The sequence below is a fragment of the Prunus avium genome, chromosome 7, assembly GCF_965620075.1.
Source record: "Prunus avium chromosome 7, drPruAviu1.hap1.1, whole genome shotgun sequence".
Lineage (NCBI taxonomy): Eukaryota > Viridiplantae > Streptophyta > Magnoliopsida > Rosales > Rosaceae > Prunus > Prunus avium.
This window is the reverse complement of record NC_142290.1, coordinates 7,397,639-7,424,309: the sequence shown is the minus strand read 5'-3', so window position 1 is coordinate 7,424,309 and position 26,671 is coordinate 7,397,639. Positions and strand designations below refer to the sequence as shown.

The following is a 26,671-nucleotide window of genomic DNA, read 5'->3' as shown; positions in this document are numbered from 1 at the left end:
CAAAACAGAAACCTGCAATATCTCTTCAAGGCTAAAATGGATGCTCCATCGTCTAGCACATCTTCCTTCAAGAACCCAATGCTTTTGGTTTGAACAATATGCAGTCTCAAGGCCATCAATTTAAAGTCCCATATCATTATCAACAATGAACAACTCTCAAGCTTCCAACCCTCAAATTCAAATAATAAAAAAAAGTAAGAAATTAGCAACGTATATCTGAGAGGGAGAAAGGGGAGAGGTGGGAGAGAGAACAATTCGAAAGAAAAAAAAAACAGAATTATAATTTCAAAAAATTACCAAATTCCTATATAAATCCAAAATATTACCAAAAAAAATAAAAAGGACTTGCGATTCAATACCCAACTCATTAAACCCTAAATTAAAATAGGACATATAAATCATTTTGTTAGAAAGCCTAGACCAAAATTCAAAGTTGAAATACTTTCTGCTATGAGGCGAATCATCTAAATCGCACAGTTAGAAAGAGAGGGAGAAAATTAGAGTTCTGACTTGCCACAGAGAGGTTAAGAGAAAGCCATCCACAGAGATCCAGATGAGAGTGAGACAGAAATCATAACTATGAAAACCTAAAAAAACAAAACAAAGAAACCAGTGATGAAGCAGCAGCAACAAGGAAGATACCCAGACCAAAAACCCTAGAAAGGAGAACGAAATGAAGAAGGAGAAGAAGGAGCATGACCTACTTGAGAGGAGAGGAGAGGAGATGTGGTCGCGGGCATCGTCTCGTCGTCACAGAAGGAGGAGAGGAGCTGCTGTGGAAGGAATCGAACTAGAAGGGAAAGAAATGAAAAACCCAACCCTAAACTTGAAATGTCTCTTACTGAGAGAGCAAGTATTTTTGTATTTTTTATTTGGTTTTACCTACAACAACCAATTTAACCGGTAACCAACAATCAACGCTTTGGATTACCCCACATGCCCCAGCTACTCATCCAATGGTCTATAATGAGTGGCGCATCAGTGCGCCAGGCGCACTGTAGAATTTTCCATGGTGCCAAGAGTTGGATTATCGTGCTTTGATAAATTTTGTGTTGATGCTCCATCTTCTATTATGTTACTGGGATGATCCCTTCACATGAAATGAAGTTGATATGTTTCTGCTATCATGAGAGCTTCACATGGAGTTATGCTTCCAATATGTTGTTTATATTGTGTAGCTCTTCTTCACATGGAGTTTTGCTCCTGTTTTGCTTATCCTGAATTCATGTGTCATATGGTCTCCTAGACTTAATAAATCTTGATAAAGTTGGATTGATGAAGGATGTAGTCTTTGAATAAATCTGAATAAATATTATTACTCCTCCGTATTTTTGAATGTCTTGCTTGGTGGAGATCTCTGTATTTACGAATTCTGCCAAACTAAGCAGTTCATTATGAGAAATAATAATACTATGTTGTGCTCTATCTGGGTAAATACTATCCGTAAACCACTCGGAGGTATGCCGGTGAAAACTAATTTTAAGTTCTTCTAGAGAGGGATATAAAATCTTATAACTTCTTTTAATTTTGAGGAAAATGAATCTAAATGATGATTATTTTCAATATAAAGTTTACCTAAATAACCATACTCTCCTAAAAATACTGGAGTAATTGTGATAGTTATTTAGTTATGCTCTAAATGCAGTTCTCTATATTCCACCATGTTAATACTAGTTAAATAAATAGTACAATGAAAACATGGGATTGTTATAAAATAAAATAATCAGAGAATAGGAAGTACCACTAAATATTGGGAGTGGAATTATGTTTGCTCTTTGTGGTGTTTACACTAATATAGTTTCTCTTCAGATAGACTTCACTCTCTCTTTTCTTTTCTTGCTCTCACTCTCTTTTATTCTCATTCGTGTGTGTTTACAAGCAGATATAATGCCTATTTATAGGCAAAGTAAATGGCTCTTAAGGGAGACATAACGATTTCTTTCCAACATTATAATTTTATCTTTTGACTAATACCCCCTCACTTTATTTATGTGGACTTCACTTTTTACTTTATAACACTCCCCCTTGAAGGCCACATGTCCCTAGATTGGTTGCCTCATTAAAACCTTGCTTGGAAAAACCCAATGGGAAAAAACCTAAGCGAAGGAAAAAGAGTACAACAACATTTGGGACATTAGGGTAATGTGAAGTGCGCTCATGTTGCCTCGTTAAAACCTTGCTAGGAAAAACCCAGTGGGAAAAACCCTAGTCGAAGGAAAAAGAGTACAACGCGCTTATGTCCTGTGTTAGAGGACTCTTGAATGCTCCCCCTGATTTTGCATGCTCCAATTTGATTGCTTGCAGAGTTGTCGCAATCCGATGCCATGCACTAGCTTCTGGAATGTGCACTTGGGTAAAGACTTGGTGAAGAGATCTGCCAAGTTATCACTTGAACGGATTTGTCTGACTTTGATTACTTGACTCTTCTAAAGCTCATGCGTGTAGAAAAACTTGGGTTATATGTGCTTGGTCCGGTCACCCTTGATGTATCCTCCTGTGATTTGAGCAATACAAGCTGCATTGTCCTCATTCAGGATGGTTGGAGTTTCTGTTGCTGAGGGCAAGGCACATGTGCTTCGGATGTGATGAATCATCGACCTTAACCAAACGCATTCACGACTGGCTTCATGGAGGGCAAGTATTTCTGAATGATTGGAAGATGTGGCTACCAACGTTTGTTTCGTTCACTACTACAAAAAGGGCAAAAGACGACCAGTAAACAACGACGGTAGATCAAAAAACTGTCGTTGTTTTTTAAAAGACGACGGTAATAGAAACCCGTCGTAGAAACATACTTTAAACACCTAAAAAACGGCACACGTATAGATATTTTGAAACCACGACGCACCAAATTAAAAAAGCGTCGTCTTATTACAAAGGTATTTTCAGAGTTAAAATCTGAACCTAAAAACAACGACTGCATCTATGAAATCACCGCCGTAGAAAGTAAAGACGACGATATAAAAATAAGACGCCGTGTTAATTAATTAATAAACACGACCCAATTTTCTTAGTCAGCGACGCATAAATTCAAAGGAATCTACGACGGTTAATTACAAAAAAAATCGCCGCTTTAAATTAAGTTACCACGACTGTAAATATAAATTTATCGACTTTTTAATTATAATATACTACGACGGTATCCATAACTCTACTGTCGCATAATTGTACTAACCACGACGGTTTGTTAAATTAACGACGTACAAATTTTATGCAATTATTCGTCTATCATTACCAGAATGAACTCTGTTCCTCATCATAATCGAACCAGAATGAACAAAGGCAATGTTTTAGAACCAGAATGAGTTTGAGGGCAAGAAGCTTGTCTCAGCCGCCAAGGAAGGTCTCAAGCTTGATGAGAGTGAAGACGAGGCAAAGAAGAAGGAAGAGTTGAAGGAGAAGTTTGAGGGACTCTGCAAGGTTGTGAATGATGTTTTGGGTGACAGAGTGGAGAAGGTTGTGGTGTCTGACCGTCTGACCGTGGAGACAACATGGAAAGAATCATGAAGGCTCAGGCCTTGAGGGATAACAGAGCAGCTGGGTACATGTCGAGCAAGAAGACCATGGAGATCAACCCAGAGAACCCCATCATGGAGGAGCTGAGAAAGAGGGCTGATGCAGACCTTGTTCTCCTTCTGTGCAGAAAGACAATTTTTTAGATGATGTGTGCGTGTTTGTGTCTTTCAGATACACAAACGCGCCCACACATCAACATCCAAACTGAAAAATGAAAGCGAGATGAGACAGAGAGGTGATGTGCCTCCAGAGAATTGAGAAAAAGTTGAAACCCTAATTGAAAAATGAAGACGACAGAAAGACAGAAAACCCATTATTTATAAACAAATATTATATACCACGTCGGTGTTTTAAAATATCGACGTTTATATATAACATACACGTCCTTTAAATCTAAAATAAGGTCGTATAAATTATTTAACAACGACGCTATATAAAAACGACGTTGTAATTTTTTTGGAAAATTAATTTATTGTGTAATTAAAAAAATTACACGTCGGTATGAGTAATTAAAACGACGTGGTATTAATTTTTAACGTCGTTATTATTGAATATAAGGTCGTTTGGTAAATTGGAAAATGACGATTCATCTTTTTTGAAGAAACATGCGTCGTGTAATTCGATTTCAAAACGTCGTTTCATTAAAACATACCGTCGTTGAAAGTAATATTATAGGGCAGTGTTAACAATAGCGCCGTATAATGTATCATACTAGGGCGCATACTATTAATAGCGTCGTTGTTATGAAAAGGTTTTTTATTATTTTAAACTTTTCGCCTTCCTGACCCATACTTGCATTGGTTCCAAACCCGAGAAAAACTTTCAAGCTTTGCTCATTTTTCATTCTCCAAGAACTGTTTCAAACTTTCAAGCTTATCTCCTCTTCGTCTTCATCTCTGAACTGAAACACCAAACTCCAGAAGAAAGCTTTCATCGCAAGCAAAGGGTAAGCATTTCTGGAAGGATTTTTGTTCCTGTTTTGCATGCGCATATCATTTTCAATTTTTTAAATCTTTTTACATTTTTTCTTTCCAAGTTTGATAAAATTTGCAGACAAAGACGAAAAGTTTCCAAGTTTGAACACTACTCTGGTTCTTTTACTTCAACTAAATAAGACGACGGTGGCTTATTATTTACGTGGTTAGATTTATAGACCACGACGGTTCGTCAGTCACCCTAGCGTCGTGTGAAAGTGTTCGTCGTTGTTTTTTAAAATGATATCCTTTTTTTGTTTTTGATTTTTAAGGATATCATTTTAAGTTTCCAAGCTTTCATCGCATGTTTGATTTCTCTGAACAATGGTTTTTGTTTCGAAAATCTTTTTAATTATTTTTCTGCTGAAAATATTTTACGTTGTTCCTAATTTGTTTTTGTGGTATAGACGACGGTATATTAATATTTACGTCGTTTTATTTTCAATACCACGGCGAATGTTTATTATTAAGGTCGTTGTAATATTTAATACTCTGTTTTTATTATATCATAAGACGTCGGTTGTTTATTATTGACGTCGTTGTAATATCTTATAACGTCGGTGATTAATTACCGTCGTGTAAATTTATTATTACGTCGTTTGTTTTTTTCTTACGTCGTTTGAAATATTATAATACGTCGTAGTTTATAAATAATCGTCGTGGTTTTTCTTAATTTCACTGATATATTTTCACTTGCAGGTTTAATTTGTCTGTAACCATGGTTTCTCAATCCCAAAGTAAGGAGTCTGGTTTGAAAAAAAATCAATCCTCGAAGGAGGAGCTTAGAGTTGTAAATCCTCAAACCAAGGCCTCGAAGAAGATGAAGTTTGTTTCATCTTCTGAGACAGAACCAGCCAGCACGGCAACTATTTCTGAGGAGGCAAAGTCAAGTCGGGGTATGAGCACAATGCATCGTGTTGTGTAGAGAAAAATTCAGAAAATCAAGCCTGTTGTTGAGTACAATGAAGAAGGGAAACCTTATGGCCGTGCACATAATGAGATGCAGTCCTACATTGGTGTGTTGGCACGCTCCAGAGTCCCACTTGTGGACAAGAAATGGGTTCAAATATCCAAGGATATAAAAGAGCAGATTTGGGAAGCCGTTGACATGGCTTTTGTGGTTGGTAAAGGGGGCAAGCAAATGGTGCTATCTTCTGCCGCCAAGAAATGGAAAGATTTCAAGTCCACACTAACGAGGTTTCATATCCTTCCATTCATCAAGGAGCAGGATAGATTAAGGCAGCCCCCTGAAACATACAAATTCATAGAGAAAGCTCAATGGGATGCCTTTGTAGCTTCAAGGTTATCTAAAGAATTTGAGGCTGTGCATGAAGAACAATCACAGAGGAGGGAGAAACTCGAGTACAATCATCGATTGTCTCGAAAAGGATATGTTGGTTTTAAGGAGGACTTGAAGGAAATCATGCCTGGGGTAGATATTGATCGATCTACCTTATGGAAAAAAGCAAGAGAAGACAAACATGGTAACATCCCGGATCCAAAGACTGCAGAGAAAGCAAAATTAATTGTAAGCCTACTCACTCTGTTTTAAAAAATTTATTACGTCTGCTGTTATATTTTTCCGTCGTGTGAAAAGTTTTACTACGTCGAAATATTTTAAAAGGCGACGTTAAAGGTCTGAATATGGAATCCATGCTCTGTTTTTTGTATTTATATCATAAGACGTCGGTGGATTATTATTGACGTCGTGTTAATATATTAATAACGTCGGTATTTAGTTAGCGTCGTCTTAAATATTATATTACGTCGATTGTTATGTTATTGAGTCGTGTGAAATATTATATTACGTCTATTTTTTATAAATAACCGTCGTTTGTTTCCTTATTCTGACTTTTTATTATGTCTTTTTGTTAGGATGATTTGCAAAAGCAAGTCTCTGAAGGCACAATTTCTCTGTCAGGATCCAATGATGTTTTGACAATGGCTTTGGGTCCCGAGCATCCAGGAAGAGTTAGAGGTGTAGGGGCTGGGGTTTCCCCTAAGCAATACTTCAACTTACCTAGACAACAGAAGATTAGGTTTGCTGATCAATTGAAGGAAAGTGTAAGACTTGTCCTTCAAGAAGAGACTTTGAAAATGGAGGCTAGATCAAGGGAAGAGAGTTTAAAGATGGAGGCTAGGACGAAGCAATTGGTAGAAGCTGAGAGGGAAAATTTGCTGAGTCAGCTTTCAAAAATCATCCCCAATTTTGATCCAAGCCTGCTGAAACTGAATCCATTGTCCCAAATCCAAGGGCAAAGTCCCAAAAATCCAATGTCTGACAAAGCAAGCTGTTCTGGGGCACTTGATGTTAGAGCCCTACAATTTGAGGAGGATACTGCCAAGAATGGGGAACAGCAGGAGGAAATGGTAACGTCTTTGAACTTTGAATTTTCTGTTTCTCTGTTTATATTTACCGCCGTGTTAAATTTATACCACGACGCTCTTTATTAAACCGTCGTTTGATGTTATTCAGACGTCTGTAATTATTTCATACCGTCGTCTGTTAATGTTTACCACGACGGTTTATTTATTTGTTTTAATTTTTCTACAATGTCATTTATATATTTCTTTATTTCTTATAACAGAAATCAGGGGAAGTTGAAAAGAGAGTAGAAGGAAAGATACTTGAGATAGTTGAACAGGTAAATTCTCATAACTTTGCTTTTTTCAATTTTTTTTTTCAATAAAGGAATTACCACGACGTTTAATGAATGTTACACGTCTGCAATTATTTAATTGAATGTTTAAATTGTTGTACAAGCTTAGATACCGTTGTAGTATATGAAATACCACGACGTTTATTATTTACCGTCGTGTGATTAAATATGCACGACTGTAATTCTTAAATACCGTCGTTTGTTGTTATTACCACGACGGTTTAATTTAATTTTTTTACTCTTTTTTTTTGCCCTTTTTGTACTATGTCTTATATATATTGAGTTTATTTCTTATAACAGAAATCTGGGGATCGTGAAAAGATTGAAGAAAAGAAAGATGAAAAGGTAAATTCTCTTAACTTTGCCTTTTTCATTTCTTTTTCAATTTTCAAACGTCTATATTTTCTTTCAACCGTCGTTTGTTTTAATTGAATGTTTAAATTATTGTACAATATTTCTTATATATATATCTCTTTATTTATTAAAACAGCAATCCAGTGTTGGAGAAAAGAAAATTGAAAAGGTAAATTCATTAATTATGAATTTTGCATTTGAATTAGACGTCGGTTTTATTTAAACGACGTAATAAAGTATTTATTACGACGGTATTTTTTTACCGTCGTGTAACTTATTTTAAGACGACGTTTTGTTATTTAAACCGTCGTTGTTATTTATTTACCACGTCACTTATGTTGCTTTATTTATTCAAACAGAGTACTGAAGTACCAGATTATACAAAGCTGGAGTTGCCATCTTCTTTACAATCCCTTTGTAGTTATGTTGAATCGACACTAAAGCCTCAGGAGAAGGCTATGAGCTTTATGATTGAGAAGGAGGTGTTTGGCATAGATCGTAACACCTTCGTCTTGCATGAAGATATTACCCAATTTGCTGGCATGGAAGAAATTGGGGCTACTGTCGTTGCAGTATATATGAGGTTTGTCCTTATCAAATATTCATTTGACACTCTCCTTTTGTTTAAAAAAAAAACACTCATGGTTTCAATTCATATATTTAGGTGCCTGTTTGATCATCTGAAAGCTGCAAATATGGTGAATATGGTTGGCTATGTAGACCCTGCTCTAGTTAGTGCTGACGCTGGTTCATTAACTGAAAGATCACGTCTCGTAGCCAATCGTCTTCAAAAAACAGATGGTGAACAGATTTTCCTAATGCCTTACAATCCAGGGTTAGTCTCCAAAACAAAAAACAGGATTTTGTTTGTATGATGCTCTGCATATAACACTATTTAACCTTTATATTTATTTTGTGCAGCCGTCATTGGGTCTTGATCATTGTAAGAGCAAAGAAGGAAACCGTCTATTTTCTGGATCCACTGCCTGGAAATCGGTTTGTGGATGAGGACGGGAAAAACATTGTGAACTCTGCTCTAAAAATGTATAATACACACATAGGCAGAGTAGGCCGTAAAACACCTCTCTGGAAAACTCTGCCCGGCACTCCAAAGCAACCAAGCAGTGTAGAATGCGGGTATTATGTCATGCGCTTTATGAGAGACATCATAAAGGATACTTCCCTGGAATTTGAGAAGATGGTAAGAAGAAAATTTTCAGATTTATTTTTATGTGGGTTTTTATATTATCAACGACGGTAAATTAAAAATACCGTCGTTGAATATATATACTACGTCGGTGAATGAATAATAGCGTCGTCGGTGAGATTAATCTTTGTTTATGGACTGCAGTTTGCCAAAGGAAAGGATCAAGCGCCCTACCCCCAAGCTGCCATTGAAGAAGTTAGGAAATAATGGGTAGAGTTTGTGTGTGTTCATATGGAGTAGAGGAATTTTAGCATACTTAAACATTTTTATAAAATGTACAAATTTTGTTAGAATTAGACAAGTTTTTGTACAAAATTGGTTAGAATTCGCAAGTTTTTGTTGAAATCAACGTCCCTGTAAATTTGTTGAGGTTTTCATGTTGTGAAAAACCGTAGTTTGTTCAAAAAGACGTTGTATACACATAACAACGTCACAGTTTTTAAAAAAGCGACGTAAGAGGTTTTTCAAACGACGCTCTTGGTTCTATAGACGACGTTGTTTTTTTAATATTAGACGGCGAGAAGTTAAGAGTTGTGGTCGTGGAAAATGTTTTGTACGTCGTTTTATGTGCAAAAATGGTCATGGTTTAGAATTTAAACGACGTTTTGTTTTAAAATTAAGTCGTTTATAATAATTTAAAACGTCGTTAATTTATTAACGCCGACGTGGTTTGTGGGTTTTATTCATAATATTTTATTCCATTTCATTCAAATATTCATAATAAATTGAAAATAAATCCAAAAAATGCAACGTCAACTCCTATGAAGTCATTGAGATATTTTCTTCCCCCTTAAGCTTTAAAAAATTAAGTTTGAGTTATACAAATTTAAAATTACCACCAAAAAGAAAAATGTTTTCATGAGTCACAACATCACTTATACTTTAATGGTTTAGGGTTTAGGGTTTAGGGTTTAGGGGGATGAAGGTTTATTTTTGGGGTTTAGGGTTTATGGTTAATATATATTAGGCCCTAAAGCCATAAATCCTTTTCTATAATTATTTAAAAATATATATATAATTTATGGTTTAGGGTTTAGGGTTTAGGGTTTAGGGTTTAGGGTATAGATGTCATATTTAACGACGGTTTTATTGTTTTCCGTCGATGATTTACGAAGAGCGCATTTCTAAACCTTGGTTTCTTTAAAATGACGTTGTACACACATAACAACGTCATAGTTTTTACCAAGCGACGTAAAAGGGTTTACAAACCGTCGTATTATAAATTTATAACGACGGTAAATAATTCATAACTGACGTAGTTATCACAACTGTCGAACGACTGTATTTTAATAAACCGACGTGGTTACTTTGGGGTTCTGAAAACGACGTCGTTCTCTTTTTAATACTCGCCAAGTGACTTTTGGATTTCCGATGTAGTTATGACGGCGCTTGTTTATCTAAACGGACGTTGATTATTAAAATATGACGTCGCTATGTATATTAGAACCGACGTTGTACTTATATAATTTGTTTAAATATGATTTTTTCACGCGTTTTTTAACTCTCAGTTTTCAATTAGGGTTGCAGAATGATTCCTCACAAGAAATTGTCTTTCTGAAAGCAAATGGGTTTGCAGAATGATTCCTCACAAGACCAAGCATGGGTTTGCTACATCCTCCTGTGTAGCAAGGGTGGAACCAGCTTTAGAACCTGCATGGGTTTGCAGACGCACAACCCACAACAGGATCTAAGGCTGGTTCCCCCCTGCTACACAGGAGGATTGAAGTTGATCACTGTGGAAAAGGGGACTACAATGTAACCAGGAATCGAGGAGTGAGCTTTTCACACTTTGTTGATTTTGATTTTCTGAAATTATTAGATATTCATCTGTGGCTGTGCAGGAGCTTGAGAACAAGAGGAAGGAGAGGGCCCAGCTTGCATATGAGAGGAAGAAACAGTTGAACAAGCTGAGGGTGAAGGCAGAAAAGAAACCACGATGTATTTGCCAAATTTGTGTACATATATTGTGTAAATATTGATCAATATTTAACACAAAGAGATTTGCCTTTTAAGATGAAAATGTTGTTGAGGATTGAGAATTAAATTTTGTTTTGTGTTAAGAAAGATATTACCAAAATAAAAGAAAAATTAATTAATTTTAAAAAGCTATAAAAATAAGACGGCGGTTTACATTGAAGGCAGACGTATAAATTGAAAAAATACGACGGTAATTTGAACTTAGGACGTGGTAAATAAACACGACAGTAGTGTTGTAGGTACCGTCGTAGTATGCTCCAAAATAATAAGTCGATAATTAATCTCTCGCGTCATGGTATATTATTTAACACGTCGTTTTTTGTAATATACCGACGTGTATTAATTACATATACACGTTTAGGTCGTGGAAAATGGTTTGTACGTCGTTTTCTGTGTAAAAATGGCCATGGTTTTAACTTTAAACGACGTTTGTTTAAAAATTACGTCGTTTATTATAATTTAAAACGTCGTTAATTTATTAACGCCGACGTGGTTTGTGGGTTTTATTAATAATATTTTATTCTATTTAATTCGAAATATTCATAATAAATTGAAAATAAATCCAAAAAATGCAACGTCAACTCCTATGAAGTCATTGAGATATTTTCTTCCCCCTTAAGCTTTAAAAAATTAAGTTTGAGTTATACAAATTTAAAATTAAAACCAAAAAGAGAAATGTTTTCATGAGTCACAACATCACTTATACTTTCATGGTTTAGGGTTTGTATAAATTTAGAAAAGGGATTAGGGTTTAGGGTTTTATGGACGAGATATTTTAGGACATAAAACCCTAATCCCTTTGGAGAAATTATTTTTAAAAAATATATATATATAATTGTGGTTTTATTTATTAGGGTTTAGGGTTTAGGTTATATTTGTCTATTAGGGTTTAACGACGGTAGTTTGGTTTTGCGTCGTAAGGATATTTACAACGACGTCATTTTTAAAATAAGCGTCATGTTTAGGTTGAACTTTTAACGATGATTGTGTTTTTGTTTCCGTCGATGTTTTTTAAAAAGCGCGCTTTCTAAAAATTTCACCTCGACCTAAAATTTTCAGATTTCGCTCTAACTCTTATACAAGTTGCCAAAATTTCTGTGTCCTAAAACATTTCGCTCCGCTCTCTCACTTCAACTCTAATTCAAAGTTGGTCTCTCCGTCGAATCCAAGTTGGCCAAGTTTACAACTCCGTCGAATCCAAGTTGGCCATAAGCTGTGAGCTCTGCCTACCTGTAAGTGCAAACCCTAATCTCATGCTTGTAAATTCATTGAATGATATTCAGTTCTGTGGTAAAGGGTTTTGTGATGTTTTAATGTTGTCGACGATATGGGTTAATGGATTTAATGTTTATTGTTTTCATGAATCGGATTTAGGGTTTAATGTTGTCGGATCTTTTAATACTCTCTGTTATTATGAATCGGGAATGGATTTAATGTTTTCATGCTTAGTATATGTTGGTTTCGTGCTTAGTATTAATGTATATGTTGTGTTCTGAATATATTCTGGGTTCTTGAAAATAAACTGGGATTTCGAAATCTTTTTTATGCATACGACGACGCTTGTTTTAACAAACCGTCGTCTATAAAAATATACCACGACGCTTGTTTTAACTACCGTCGTGGTTCAAGTTCGCTGGCGTCTGTTTCTTGCTAGCATTAGACGACGGTTTTTTAAAACCCGTCGTCTATATATGTGTAAAACGTCTGTTGTTGTTAAAAAACCGTCGTCTGTTTACTATATTATTTGCTATTAAAACCTTATATAATCTGCTATAGTGATAGTCATTGCTTGTCTTTTCACCTTATATATGTTGTGTTCTGAATATATTTTGGGTTCTTGAAAATAAACTGGGATTTCGATATCTTTTTATGCATACGACGACGGTTTTTTTAACAAACCGTCGTTTGTAAATATATACCACGACGCAGTTTTTAACTACCGTCGTGGTTCAAATTCGCTGGCGTCGTTTCTTGCTAGCATTAGACGACGTTTCTTTTCAAACCCGTCGTCTATATATGTGTAATACGTCTGTTGTTGTTTAAAAACCGTCGTCTGTTTACTCTATTATTTGCTATTAAAACCTTATATAATCTGCTATAAGTGATAGTCATTGCTTGTCTTTTCACCTTATTATAGATAATAGGATATAGTGTCGGAGATGGATAAGTCATGGATGCACTCGGATAGAAGATCGAAGGCATATGAGTTAGGGGTGGAAGCATTTTTGCAATTTTCTATAGAAAATCTTCTAACTACAACGCATATCCGTTGTCCATGTGTTAAATGTGCGAATTTGAAATTGTTTGGGGTTGGAATTATAAGGGATCACTTATACTTTAATGGAGTTGACCAAAGCTATAAGAATTGGACATTTCATGGAGAACCTTGGGAACCAATTGCAACTAGTAATGCTAGTAGAAATGTTGAAGATGATGATGACCATAGTAGGTACAGTTTTGTGTCTGAAGAAATAGAGATGGATGATAATGATTTTGGTGATTTTGGATCCGATCCTTATGAGTTTGCTAATGTGATTGGGGATGGAGATCAACCATTGTACCCTGGTTGTAGAAAGTACACCAAGTTATCGGCATTAGTGAAGTTGTATAATTTGAAGGCAAAACATGGGATGAGTGATGTATGTTTTACAGAATTATTGATACTTCAGGGCGAGTTGCTTCCAGAAGGAAATACAATACCGGCCTCTTTGTATGAGGCAAAAAAGACTTTGTGTGCATTGGGGCTGAGTTATGAGAAAATCCACGCATGCCCCAATGATTGCATCTTGTATAGGAAGGAGTATGAAGATTCAACTAATTGTCCTACTTGTGGTATCTCAAGGTGGAAGGAAACCAAAGATGGATTCTTGAAAGAGGGTGTGGCAGCGAAGGTGTTGTGGTATTTTCCTCCAATTCCAAGGTTTAAAAGGATGTTTCAATCACATGAGACAGCTGCGAATTTGACTTGGCATGCTGCTAGAAAATCAATTGACGGTCAGATGTCTCATCCGGCGGATTCCCCGTCTTGGAAACTTGTTGATGATAAATGGCCCGAGTTTGGTAATGAGCCGAGAAACTTGAGATTGGCTCTTTCATCTGATGGATTCAATCCCCACAGTTCTCTAAGTAGCAGATATAGTTGCTGGCCAGTTATCTTAGTTACATATAATCTCCCACCATGGTTGTGCATGAAACGAAAGTTCATGATGTTGACTTTATTGATTTCCGGTCCTAAACAACCTGGAAATGATATAGACGTCTACTTGGAGCCTTTGATTGATGATTTAAAATCTTTGTGGGATGGGATTAGAGGAGTGTATGATGCACACATAGGAGAATATTTTACACTCAGAGCTGCATTACTGTGGACCATTAATGATTTTCCCGCCTATGGAAACTTATCTGGTTGTGTTGTTAAAGGATATAAAGCTTGTCCAATATGCGGCGATGATACACCTAGCCATAGGTTGAAAAATGGCCACAAAATTTGTTACATTGGGCATAGAAAATGGTTACCAATTAATAATCCATATAGAAGGCAACGTGCAGCTTTTAATGGGAAACCTGAATATGGCACGCCTTTGGAGCCATTAAGGGGAGAAGAAGTGCTGCATATGGTTGAAGATATTAATTACATATGGGGATCGAAAAAAGGGGGAGGTGGAGGTGAAAATGATGGTGACAGAGTTTGTTGGAAGAAGAAGTCAAAATTCTTTGATCTTGAGTATTGGAAATACCTTCCAGTGAGGCATGTCCTCGATGTTATGCACATTGAGAAGAATGTTTGTGATAGTATCATTGGTACATTGCTGGAGATCCCTGGAAAAAATAAAGATGGGATTGCTGCTCGGTTAGATTTATTGAACATGGGGGTCAAAACTGATTTGCAACCCGAGTATGGAGAAAGAAGTACTCGTTTGCCTCCAGGGCCTTGGAATTTGTCAAGAGCAGAGAAGAGAGCGGTTTGCAATTCTTTCTATGGTATGAAGGTCCCTGAAGGTTATTCTTCAAATATAAAAAATCTTGTATCTTTACAAGATTCAAGACTTCTTGGCCTTAAATCACATGATTGTCATACCTTAATGCAACAATTGCTCCCTGTGGCAATTCGTTCTGTTTTGGAGAAGCCTGCAAGGTATGCAATAACTCGTTTGTGCTTCTTCTTCAATGCTATATGTGCAAAGATGGTTGATGTTTCCAAGCTAGATAAGTTGGAAGAAGATGTAGTAGTTACTTTGTGTTTGCTTGAAAAATACTTTCCACCTTCATTCTTCGATATCATGGTTCATCTAGTAGTACATCTTGTTAGAGAAGTTCGTCTATGTGGGCCAGTTTATTTTAGATGGATGTATCCGTTCGAAAGATATATGAAAGTTCTAAAGGGGTATGTTCAGAACCGTACTCATCCCGAAGGTTGCATTGTGGAGCGTTATATAGCTGAAGAAGCTGTAGAATATTGCACTGAACATTTATCTGATATTAGTACAATTGGAGTGCCATCAAGTCAGAAGATAGGAGTTTCAAAGCCATTATCAGGTTGCACAGTGAGCTTAGTTGATCGGGACCTATTGAACCAAGCACATCTATATGTCTTAGAGAATACGGAGGAAGTTCTACCTTATATCGAGTATGAGTTTTATTCCTTAAGTTTCCATTTTAAATTATTCCTTATGTTTATCTTATATGTTTGGGACCGTAATGCTTGAATTTTTCGTGTCATGTAGGGAACATATGATCCACATCAAGGCCGCTTATCCAAAATTTAGAAAGAGAACAAAGTGGCTGCAAGATAAGCACAATAGCACTTTCATTCAATGGCTACACTTCAAGGTATATGTTATTCAATAACATATTGGACTTTTAATTTTCTTCTTTCTATGTTAGATTGAATTAAGATATGATTAATTTGCAGGTTCAAAGGGAACTTGATGAGGGAGGCAATCATGGGGTATCAGAAAATTTAAGGTGGCTAGCAGCTGGTCCAAACATGGCAGTGCCATTATATAGGAGCTATCTTATTAAAGGTGTTAAATTTAACATCAAGGCACAAGATGATGTGCGGACAGTTCAAAATAGTGGAGTTTATTTACTTGCACATACCATGCAAGTTGCTAGTGCCAAGGATAAAAACCCAATTCTCTCAAATATGGGTTTTTATGGTGTCATTCAAGAAATTTGGGACCTTGACTACCAAAAGTTTACAATCCCAGTCTTTAGGTGCGATTGGATAGATAGTACTTCCGGCCTTGTAGTCGACGAACTTGGATTTACCCTTGTAGATTTGAGTAAAATTGGACATAGGAATGACCAATTTGTTTTGGCTTCTCAAGTCAAACAAGTATTTTTTGTTGACGACCCGATGCATCATGGTTGGTCGGTAGTGTTATCAGCGCCTAATAGAGAATATAATGATGATGTTATTGGTGATGATGTCTTAGGTGATGTGAGAATTGAGTGTGAGCCATTTACTAGAGGGATGCCAAATGCTGACACATTTGATGAACTAGTGGGTGAGTTTGGGAGTCAAAATATTCGAGATGGGTGTGAAGATATATGGATTGAATGATGCTCTTGTAATTTATGAAATTATTTATGCCCTAAACAGCACTACTGTATGACATTAATTTTGCAATAAATTGTAATGTGTTTTCTTCACTTTCATTATGCAGGTTTTGGACACAAAACAATCAGTACATAAAATACTGGTTCAGTATTATAAAACGACGATCCTTATAAAACTGTGAAAAACAGACGTCTGTTGCCATAAAATTGTCAATAAAAAACGACGTTTTGGAGCATTCAACGACGGCATTGAATTTACCGACGTCTAAAAGCGAACTAAAAGTGAAAAAAGACGACGTTATTGTGAAACAGTTATTAACGATATCATGTCGGAGAAGGATAAAGAGCCGACATGTAATTACAAATAACACGACTTCAGTACAATAATACCGACGTCTAAAAGGACAAATATCGAACTTGAACGTTACAAAAGACGACGTCTTGGATGGATTAGACGACTATTATTTTACTAAAGACGACGTATAAATAGGGAAATACGGCTGTCTTTTACATGATTACGACGTTGTATATCACATACTACGTCGTTTATAGAAATAAATATGTCGTAAGTCATGAGCCTAACATATTTTCCACGTCGGTTATGTAAATATATAAGACGTAGTAAATATTAATAACGTCGTATTTTATTTATTTAAAGACGTCGTATATACATACAAACGACTGTGTTTGTATAAAATAGGTCGTCTATTCTTCTAAATGAAAATTTTTTGGTTCATTTTTCAGTATACAGACGTCGGTTGTTTTTGTAAATGACGTTGTTTATTATAACAACGACGGTGATTTACCTTAACCGCTATTTCCACGTCAATATTAATGGAAAAACTGAAGTAACAATACTATTTCACGACGATTATATAAATATATTCGACGTCGTATGATTTAATAACGTCATATTTTATTTATTTAAAGACGTAGTGTTTTCTTTTACACGACGAATGTTGTATAAAATAAGTCGTCTATTCTTCTCCATGACAATTTTTTGGTTCATTTTTCAGTGTACAGACGTCGGTTTTTTTTTGTAAATGACGTTATTTGTTATAACAACGACGGTGATTTACCCTAACCGCTATTTCCACGTCAATATTAATGTAAAAAAAGAAGTGGCATTACTATTGCACGACGGTTATATAAATACATTGGACGTCGTATGATTTAATAACGTCATATTTTATTTATTTAAAGACATATTGTATTCTTTTACACGACGGAGGTTGTATAAAATAGGTCGTCTATTCTTCTCCAAGACAATTTTTTGGTTCATTTTTCAGTATACAGACGTCGGTTGTTTGGTTGTTAATGATGTTGTTTGTTATAACAACGACGGTGATTTCGCGTCGTGGTTTTACTTTGCAAAAGACGTCGATCGATTTTACGATGGTTTAAAAACCAAATTCACGACGGTGAATTCCCGTCGTCTTTTGCCTTTTCTGTAGTAGTGGTTGAGCGCCATGAGATTGCAGTTCCTCCACATGTAAATACATACCCAGTTTGTGAGCGTCCTTGATTTGGATCAGAGAGATATCCTGCATCAGCATATCCAACAATACTCGGGGCATTGGTCGATTCACTGGAATAGAATAAGCCCATGTCTGTCGTTCCACGAAGATATCGTAGAATATGTTTAACGCCGGTCCAATGTCGGCTTGTTGGAGCAGAGCTGTATCTTGCTAACAAATTTACTAAAAATGCTATGTCAGGTCTGGTACATTGTGCTAAGTACATTAAAGCACCTATTGCACTAAGATATGGTACTTGTTAAGCTCATAATTTCATACATATACATGCCCAATTTACTTACTTCTTTTGCTTAGTTCCTATAATTCTAAGTTATTTCCCTCCCTTTGTGTGTTTTGTAGGCCAATAGAGCAAGAGAGCATAATTCATGCAATTCAAGCATGTTAAGGCCTAATTTGGATGAATGGAAGAAGAGCTTAAAAGACAAACTCATTTTGGCTACAGCCCCCTGCCAGTCCAGTTCCGTAGGTCATATTGCAAGCTTTGTTTCAGCAACCTACACAGCTCGGATGAGGCAGCATTCTTCATGAAAGTTGTTGCAATGGGTGTGTACTATAACATATCCAAAATTCAGCCCCATTGGATAAATATGGAGTCTGTTACCTAGCAAACACAGAGCCATGCTCAGGATGGATTTTATCAGCGCGCAATATGAGTTAGCAATTTGTTTTGGCCTTAACTTCCTCCTCCGACCTTGGATTGGCCCAAATGACATATGGCTGGAAAGAAGACATTCTGAACTTCAATTTCGAGTGCTTAAAGTCCTAATTTGATTAAGAGAAGCCCAAGTTGTAAGCCCTTGAAGTTGCTGGTTATGCTGACCTCAGCATGTGCTGGTTGGATGCTTGGTCATGGTGAGCTAGGTATGAGCTATCATTTCTGGTTGGAAGCTTGGTCATGGTGACATGAAGATGAGCTAGGGCTGCTGGTGGGATCTATTGGTGAAGTGCATCAACCAATTCAGATTTTATAATGCAAGTGTTGTATGCATTAGTGAAGTGCATCAACCAATTCATCTTTTATAATGCAAGTGTTGTATGCATTAGCCATATTGAATTCAGATTTGTCACTCCCCTCTCCCTATAAATACCACATCCATTCCACATTCAAGACACAACAAATCCTGAGATTCACAACCCCCACAATTCACTCCAACCATCCTCAAACACTCTCAAAATCCCAAACACTCCAACAATCACCAAAACAACTCCAGCAAACCTCTCTTCCATTTCCCTACGAATTTCATCTTCCTTAGCCATCACCACTCACTCAAACTCATCCCAAATCACCTCCATATCCTTCATACATCTTTCTAGAAGTGGGGAAGCTCTTGGAGAAGCATTAGAAGTGGAGAAGCACTTGGAGAAGCCTTGGACACCACAAGAACTTCAGAAAAAGGGTTTTTCTACTCTTATTGTATTCATTATGTTTTCTCATTTCTGTTCAAGTCTCTTTTCCATTATGAGTAGCTAAATCCATAACTAGGGCTTCGATGTAACCTAACATGAATATTCTGGGTTTATAAGTTTGGAGTTTCAAGTTTGATTCATGATTCATGTTCTTATTCATTATGCTTATAAGTTAACATGCTTGTTTGAATGATTGATCACCATTAGAACTTGTTTGTTAACTATCTTGGTTTGAATTAAGAGTATACACCATGCTTTAATTCGAATTGAACTATGAATAGGAAGAGTATGTATGGACATTCGACAACAGGGATTAGATACATACTTGGTTGTTTAAAATGTTCTTCTATGCTTAATGGGTTCCTAATGCTTAATTTTAGGTTAGACAACAAATGATCAAATTAGGGAATTAGGAACACAAGGTTAGGACCAAACACCATGGCCTAATCATACTTTAGCTAGAATCAATCTTTGAATCTGAATTAGACTTGTTACTTGAATCTTTATAACCCAGAATTGAATTGTTATGGTGATTCGAATGCCCTAGTCTCAAAATCTGTTTTCCAACTCTTAAAACCACTCTTTGTTACATTTGTTTACTTGTTTTTGTTTGCAATTTCATTTTGCTTCTTTTGTTCAACAATCACAACCACTCTTGTTTTAAATTCTGTTTTAGACATAACCTCCTACTTTCTTGAATTTGGTAATCTAAGTACATAACTAGTTTTAACTTCTCAGTCTTCGTGGGTACGACCTCGTACTTGTCTTGCTATACTACTAACTGCCCCGTACAATTGCGAGTTAACATAATATTAACAACAAATTTTGGCGCCGTTGCCGGGGACTGAACGAAAGTTCTTCCCTGGTTATGTGCCCAAGGTTACCCTATTCTTTTTAGTGTTTCTAATTAATCTAATTTTCTGTTTCAGGTAGTTTATGTCTAAAAATCCATTACTTGAACAAGTGAGGTCTTCGTTCCAACGTTCTAGATCTTTGAACGCAGGACCATCATTGCAACCCAGACGAGTGACCTCTGAAATTCAGAATCGTCTAGAAAGGGAGTTGTCAACTGCAAAAGAGCAAGCTCTTGCTACATTTACAAGTCTTGCTCTCCACACTGAACTTCCCGGTTCTTCACTTTCAAATTCGGAAGCAAGTTCAGACCAAGAAGAAGAAGAAATGATGGCTGCCATTGAGTTCATGGGAGAACTTGATATCCCAACAATTCCAGCATCTCCTTCAAGCATTTTGCTGCCCACTGTAGCTCGAAATTATGAGCTTAAATCTTCTCATCTTAATATGCTGCCTTCCTTTTATGGTTTACCTAATGAAGATCCATTGACTCATATAAAGGATATTTTTAATGTTGTGAGTTCTTTTCCCTTGACAGGTGTGACAGAAGATCAACTTCGAATGAGAGTGTTTCCATACACTTGAAAGGATAAGGCGAAGTATTGGTTGAATTCTTTGAAGCCTGGTTCACTCACTACATGGTCTGCCATTCAAAAGAAGTTCCTGGAAAAATACTTCTCCACGCAAAAGACCGACATGCTTAGGGACAAGATCTTGTTATTTGCACAGCAAGATGATGAATCGTTTTGTGAAGCATGGGAGAAATTCAATGGGTTGCTCAACCAATGTCCTCATCATGGGATTCCATTGAAGCTTCAAATGCGTATGTTTTATAAAGGACTAACCCCTTCTAGTCATAATATAGTCACCAATTTTGCAGGTGGTTCTTTTAAAACCAAAACTCCAGAAGAAACGTACGAACTCTTTGAGGAGATAGCAATGGAGACCCAACATACGGATACAAGAGGTAAACGTGTTATTAGTGGTTCTAATGATGCTTCTAGTGTGCAGATTTCAAAACTGGAACAAAAGCTAGATGCTCTTCTTGCATTAAACTCAAGAAGCCCTCCGAAGGAAGTGTGTAGCATTTGTGAATCTCATGACCATGCTACCACAGCTTGTCCACTTGGGGCTGGATATCCAGAATTTGTGCAAGAGCAAGCTAAGTTGGTAAATTCCTACAACCAAGGTCCAAGAAATGATCCATACTCTCAAAGTTATAATCCAGGTTGGAGGAATCATCCAAACTTTTCATGGAGAAATACCCAGAATCAAGCAAATCCCCCTTCATTCCAAAGGCCACAACAATCATCATCATCATTGGAAGATATAGTGAAGCAGATGGCAATCAACCAATCCAATTTTCAGCAAACTACACAAGCTGCCATCTCCAAATTGGAAGTCCAATTAGGCCAAATAGCTGCTGAAATAACTCAAAGAGTGCCTGGGAAATGGCCAAGCCAAACTGAGATCAATCCAAAGAACCCAGAAGCCAAGGCCATTCATGTGCTCAGATCAGGTAAGATCATTGATAATAAAGATGATTCTAATCTTTCAAATGATGTTGTGATTGTAGAAAATGAAGAGGAGGAGACCATGGCCACGGAAGGAGAACAACTCAAAACTTCTCAATCTGCTCCTAAGGCCAAATCAGATTCTCAGAAATCCGATCAATTCCAATTGCATAAAAGGGATGACAAATTTGTGCCACCACATCTTCAAGAAGATAGATACGTGCCACCCGCTCCATATGTTCCACAGATTCCATTTCCAGGCCGTCTTAAGAAAGCAAAGCAAGATAAGGCTTTTAAAGAGATTTATGATATTTTGAGTAAAGTTAATATCAATTTGCCTTTGCTTGATCTTATTGAACAGATTCCTGCATATGGAAAATTCATCAAGGACTTGAAAACTCACAAGCTCAATTTCGCTCCAAATGAAGGAGTAAAGCTCGACCAGAATGTAAGTGCTGTATTGCAAAGGAAGCTTCCACCAAAACTAGATGATCCTGGCAGCTTTGACATTCCCATTAACATTGGAGGCAAGAAGGTTGGAAGAGCCATGTTGGACTTGGGAGCAAGCATCAATGTTTTGCCATATTCAGTTTATCAAGAGCTTGGCTTAGAAGGGATGAAGAAGACTTCAATGCGACTTGAACTAGCTGATCATTCTATAAAATATCCAAAAGGTATTGTAGAAGATATTCTAGTTCAAGTTAATACACTAATTCTCCCTGCTGATTTTGTAGTGATGGACATGGAAGACAATCCAAATGGAGATCGTGTTGATCCCATTCTCCTAGGCAGGCCATTCATGGCCACTGCAGACACAATCATCAAAGTGAAAGATAGCACTCTCTCCATGACTGTTTTGGGTGAAACTGTTGAATTTAAAATGCTTAATGCTCTATCTCAACCTTCTATCTCTCTTGATTCTTGCTTTTCAATTGATGTTGTGGATCATGAGGTTTCTTCCAAAATTTTGCAGAGAAAGTCTAATGATGCTCTAGAAGCTGTCTTAACACAAGAAGAGGAAGATCTTTGTGAACCGGAGTTCCAAGAAGTGGTGGCTGCCTTAGAAGTGTTTCCGCCATACCCACCATCCTTTAGGCCACCAATCGAGCCTCTTGGACCATCATCCACGAAATTGGAGCCATCCATTGTCATCCCACCAAAGCTAGAACTTAAACCTCTTCCCAATAATCTTAAATATACATATTTGGGTGCTAACGAAACTCTCCCTGTTATAATTGCTGCAGGTCTCTCCTCACATGAAGAAGAGAGCTTAATTAAAGTTCTAAAAGAGCATAAAACAGCCATTGGGTGGACCATAGCAGACATCAAAGGAATTAGTCCAAGCATGTGCATGCACCGGATTTTAATGGAAGAAGACAGCAAACCATCTCGTGATGCCCAAAGGAGGCTAAATCCCAACATGAAAGAGGTGGTTAGAGCTGAAGTTTTAAAGCTACTCGATGTAGGAATCATCTACCCAATTTCAGATTCTAAGTGGGTGAGCCCTGTGCAAGTTGTTCCAAAGAAGTCCGGAATCACCGTTGTGAAGAATGAGAAGAATGAGCTAGTTCCTACACGAACTGTCACTGGTTGGAGAGTTTGCATTGATTACAGGAAGTTGAACACATCCACTAGAAAAGATCATTTCCCCTTACCTTTTATTGATCAAATGCTTGAACGTTTATCTGGCCATGCTTACTATTGTTTTCTTGATGGTTTTTCAGGTTATAATCAAATTCCCATTGCTCCGGAAGACCAAGAGAAAACCACATTCACATGCCCATTTGGTACGTTTGCTTATAGAAGGATGCCATTCGGTTTATGCAATGCCCCAGCAACTTTCCAAAGATGCATGATGTCAATCTTTTCAGATATGGTGGAACGATTCATTGAGGTATTTATGGATGATTTTTCAGTTTTTGGTTCCTCTTTTGATAATTGTCTTCACCACTTGTCTCTAGTGCTTAAAAGATGCCAGGAAACAAATCTGATTTTGAATTGGGAGAAGTGTCACTTCATGGTGAGACAAGGCATTGTACTAGGCCATGTGATTTCAAGCAAGGGAATCGAAGTGGATAAAGCCAAGATCGACCTCATCTCAAATCTTCCACCCCCTACCTCTGTTAAAGGAATTAGAAGCTTTCTAGGTCATGCTGGATTCTATAGAAGGTTCATCAAAAATTTCTCAAGCATTACAAGGCCATTGTGTAATCTCCTTGCTAAGGATGCTGTTTTTGAGTTTAATGAAGCTTGCATGGAAGCTTTTTCTACCTTGAAGAGGGAGCTAACTTCAGCCCCTATTATCATAGCTCCGGATTGGTCTTTACCATTTGAAATAATGTGTGATGCCTCTGACTTTGCTATTGGTGCAGTTTTAGGTCAAAAGAAGAACAAGCTGCCCCATGTGATTCATTATGCTAGCCGGACCTTGAATGATGCTCAAATCAACTACTCCACAACAGAGAAGGAGTTGCTTGCTGTGGTTTTTGCTTTAGAAAAATTTCGTTCTTACCTTGTTGGTTCTAAAGTAATTGTTTATTCTGACCATGCAGCCCTTAGATACTTGCTCACTAAGAAGGATGCCAAACCACGCTTGATTAGATGGATTCTCTTGCTGCAAGAATTCGATTTGGAGATTCGAGATAAGAAGGGATGTGAGAATGTGGTAGCTGATCATTTGAGCAGAATTGTGGTTGAAGAAAAAGGAGGAGCTGTGCTACCCTTGAATGAGACTTTCCCTGATGAACAACTATATGCTGCCCAAGTCAAAGAGCCATGGTATGCTGATTTTGTTAATTATCTTGCTTGTGGTGTTCTTAGAAATGATCTAACTTCTCAGGATAAGAAGAAGTTCTTTTCCATGGTGAAACATTATGTATGGGATGAACCTTTCTTATTCAAGCATTGCCCGGATCAACTCATCAGAAGATGTGTTCCAGAAGAAGAGCAAGAAAGCATACTTAGGCATAGCCACGAATTGGCCTGTGGAGGTCACTTTGGAGCTAAGAAAACAGCACTTAAAATTCTGCAATCTGGTTTCTTTTGGCCCACTCTATTTAAAGATGCATTTAATTTTTGTGTTAAGTGTGATAGGTGCCAAAGGATGGGGAACATAAGTCGCAGGAATGAAATGCCATTGAATAACATACTTGTTGTGGAGCTCTTCGATGTGTGGGGTATTGATTTCATGGGACCATTCCCATCTTCCTTTGGTTATACTTACATACTTGTTGCTGTTGATTATGTGTCTAAATGGGTGGAAGCCATAGCCACCAAAACCAATGATTATAAGGTGGTGCTGAAGTTCTTGAAGGATAATATTTTCACAAGGTTTGGTACTCCAAGGGCTGTCATTAGTGATGGAGGCAGCCACTTCTGTAACAAGCCATTCGAAGCACTCATGAAGAAGTACAACATCACCCATCGAGTCTCTACACCATATCATCCGCAAACTTCTGGTCAAGTGGAAATAAGCAATAGAGAAATTAAGCACATCCTGGAGAAGGTGGTGAACAATACAAGGAAAGATTGGGCAGCCAAGCTCAATGATGCATTATGGGCTTATAGGACAGCATATAAGACTCCTATTGGAATGAGCCCTTATCGTCTTGTGTTTGGGAAAGCTTGTCACCTGCCAATGGAGCTTGAACACAATGCTTTTTGGGCCATCAAGAAGTTAAATTTTGATCTAGACAAGGCAGGCCATGCAAGAAAGTTTCAGCTGAATGAATTGGAAGAAATTAGACATGAGTCTTATGAGAATGCAAAGCTTTACAAAGAACGAACCAAGAGTTACCATGACAGAAACATTCAACGGAAAGAGTTCTCCAAAGGTATGTCAGTTCTTTTGTTTAACTCACGTTTGCGTCTCTTTCCAGGAAAATTGAAGTCTAGATGGCAAGGCCCATTCACCGTGGTCAATGTTTCTCCCTATGGAGCTGTGGAGATTCAAAACCCTAAAGATGGCTCGACTTTCAAAGTAAATGGACAACGTTTAAAGCCATTCTATGAGGGAGTTTCAGCTGGCATCCAAACTGGCCATGTGGTAGATCAACTTCCCTTCGTACCATCAACTTAGCTGATTGCACAATGTCTTGCCAAGACAGTAACTAAGGCGCTTCTTGGGAGGCAACCCATGTGTTCAAGAAGAAGGTGCTTGGTAGCAATCGACCTAATCGCATCAAGGGGGAGCATTTCAATCCTTTCTCTTTACTTGTTATTATTTTAAATTTCTGTTTTTTTTTTTTTTATAAAAATTTAAAAAAAATAAAAAAATTTAAAAATTTAAAAAGATTTTTCATATGAGCTAACTTATGGTAACTCCAGTGAGCACTTCCGTCAATACAGTGTCTAGGAGTTCTTTAGGCGACACCTTCGGTGTCTAAGAAGTTTGGGTTTTAAGCGGGACCATTGTGACCCCTCCAACCTTCCCGGATCCCCTGGCTGTGTTTTCTGAGGCCCTTAACTGGTCATCCATGAGTTGCTTATATATTCATTTTTTTTATTTTTTATTTTTCCTAAACCTTCTTCTAAACTTTTCCCTTTATCATTTGTTTGTTCTCAATCATCTTTTGTATGCTTTCACATTGAGGACAATGTTCAATTCAGGTCTGGGGGGAAGGTTTTCAATTTCAATTTTCTTATCCATTTGTGTTTTCAATTTTCGTTCTCTTGTCACAATTTTATTTTTTATTTTTTTTATTTTTTTTATTTTTTATTTTTATTTTTTTTAAAGAATGTCATACAATCAATGCTATGGAGCTGCTATTTGAGGTTTTCATATCAGAATTTTGCACTTCACAAAGCTTTTGCTCTTAGAATTCTGGTGGCTAAAGTACCACGCTCAAATTCTTGAAGGAAAATAGTGGAGACTACCCTAGTGAGCTATATCGAGCCTAATTGCTTTCTTGAGAGGGTTTAAAGTGTTCTATTTCTCATCCATACTTATTTTCTTCAATTCACTCTAATTGATCTCATTATTCCATTTTGATTGAATACTAAGGATGATTCTCTTTTGCAGATATCATGTGCTTGCTCTCATTCATGAATGAACTCATTGAAGTGATGCTAGGCTATGTGTGCATAACCATTCTATGTGCTTTCTTTTCAC

General features: G+C 37.0%; 1 protein-coding gene and 1 non-coding gene across 2 annotated transcripts; one reads left to right on the top strand and one right to left on the bottom strand.

Moving 5' to 3' along the window:
- The first annotated feature begins 673 nt into the window (after nt 1-673).
- On the top strand, nt 674-25,610 carry LOC148292942 (uncharacterized). Its single transcript, XM_088244512.1, has 5 exons — nt 674-853; nt 21,809-22,171; nt 24,371-24,508; nt 24,644-25,540; nt 25,584-25,610. Exons 1-5 carry the CDS (start codon nt 674-676, stop codon nt 25,608-25,610), a joined length of 1,605 nt encoding a protein of 534 aa, XP_088100638.1.
- Nucleotides 20,744-20,850, bottom strand: LOC148292943 (small nucleolar RNA R71). Its single transcript, XR_015826015.1, has one exon. It is a non-coding gene; the product is annotated as a small nucleolar RNA R71 (small nucleolar RNA).
- Nucleotides 25,611-26,671: the final 1,061 nt, after the last annotated feature.